The 1,393-nt window shown below is 60.8% G+C and overlaps 1 protein-coding gene across 2 annotated transcripts in view; it reads right to left on the bottom strand.

The window, feature by feature from the left end:
- CRAT (carnitine O-acetyltransferase) overlaps positions 1-1,393 on the bottom strand; it is a 22,032-nt gene that overhangs the window by 6,654 nt on the left and 13,985 nt on the right. For both annotated transcript variants that reach the window (XM_011971179.1, XM_011971178.1), the window contains exons 5-6: positions 856-1,021; positions 338-512 (exon numbers count right to left, since the gene is read on the bottom strand). In XM_011971179.1, coding sequence (XP_011826569.1) covers positions 338-512; positions 856-1,021 — 341 coding nt within the window. The remainder of the gene's footprint in view (positions 1-337; positions 513-855; positions 1,022-1,393) is intronic.

The following is a 1,393-nucleotide window of genomic DNA, read 5'->3' as shown; positions in this document are numbered from 1 at the left end:
CATTCTCCTGCCTCAGCCTCCCGAGTAGCTGGGACTACAGGCGGCCGCCACCACGCCAGGCTAATTTTTTGTATTTTTAGTAGAGATGGGGTTTCACCGTGTTAGCCTGGATGGTCTCGATCTCCTGACTTTGTGATCTGCCTGCCTTGGCCTCCCAAAGTGCTGGGATTATAGGCGTGAGCCACTGCGCCCGGCCCCCTTTATGAACTCTTAACCTGTCTCTTCTCATTCCTTTGTTGCCACCAGACTTCGGGTACCCTATGGGTGGTGTTGAGGCTGGTCCCCACCAGGGGAAGAGGCCTGGGTGTGCAGCCCCAGCACAGCCCGCAAGAGGCACCTTTGATGAGGGTGTTGTATGCCTTGGCCCAGGAGTTGCGGTGGTTGGAGGTGAGGATGCCCACAGGCTCCTTGTTGGTCTGTAGGGATGAGTTCCAGATCTTCTCCAGCTGCACGAAGATCTGATCCGCAGTGAGGGGCGTCCCATCACTGTGGTACACGTCCAGCTCAAAAAACTGTCAGGGCACAGGCAGGCAAGAGGAAGGAGCTGAGTGGGGACCTCAGGCTGAGAGCAGCCACCTCCCCACACCTGCCTCCTCCTGGCCTTGGCCTTGGAGGGGATGGAGTCAGGCCAAGGGTGTGAGGGGGAGAAGGTCCTTGGATTGCCCTTCTGGGCTGGGCAGGCCCACGGCCCCTCCTGGCCTCTCTGGGCTGCCAATGGAGAAGCCAGGGGACGCCCATTCCTGGGGCATATGGGCATGTGTGCTGGGGAACCCCAGTGGGGAAGTCGACCGCAGCTGTCCTGCTGTACTCCTGCAGCAGGGCAGGGGCTTGCAGGCGTGGGTGGGGGCCACCCACCTGGTAGTTGTGTACCACGGTGATGTGCGTGGGAGGCTTCTTGGTCTTGCTGAAGTTGCTGACCGTGTCCTGCTTGGGGCCCGGCACTCGGCAGGAGGACAGGATCTGATAGTACTGGTTCATGCACAGTGGCTTTCCCCCCAGGTACTCCACGGGCAGGGTCTCACTGCAGGGCAGAGGGGCAGTGAGGGCGCCACTGGGCAAGTGAATGGGGAGGAAGGCAGGGTCGACAGGGACCTCCTAGGTACTGCTGGGGGCTTACACAGCGTCCCCGCCCCCCCTCCCAGCATAAGCACCTCAGGACTGCACTGCAGGCAGGGGGCTCACTTTCTGCCCCAGAGGGCCCTGCTCAGAAGTCACCTAGAAACTCCCTCGCTTCCCCTCTCTGGGCTTCAGTTTGTAACAGGGAAGATGAGGCAGCGAATAAAACTCTGGGGTTGGCCGGGCATGGTGGCTCAAGCCTGTAATCCCAGCACTTTGGGAGGCCGAGACGGGCGGATCACGAGGTCAGGAGATCGAGACCATCCTGGCTAACCCG

This window comes from Mandrillus leucophaeus, unplaced genomic scaffold (assembly GCF_000951045.1).
Source record: "Mandrillus leucophaeus isolate KB7577 unplaced genomic scaffold, Mleu.le_1.0 Scaffold99, whole genome shotgun sequence".
Lineage (NCBI taxonomy): Eukaryota > Metazoa > Chordata > Mammalia > Primates > Cercopithecidae > Mandrillus > Mandrillus leucophaeus.
Note: the sequence above shows the minus strand (reverse complement) of the source record. Positions and strands in the feature narration are given on the sequence as shown.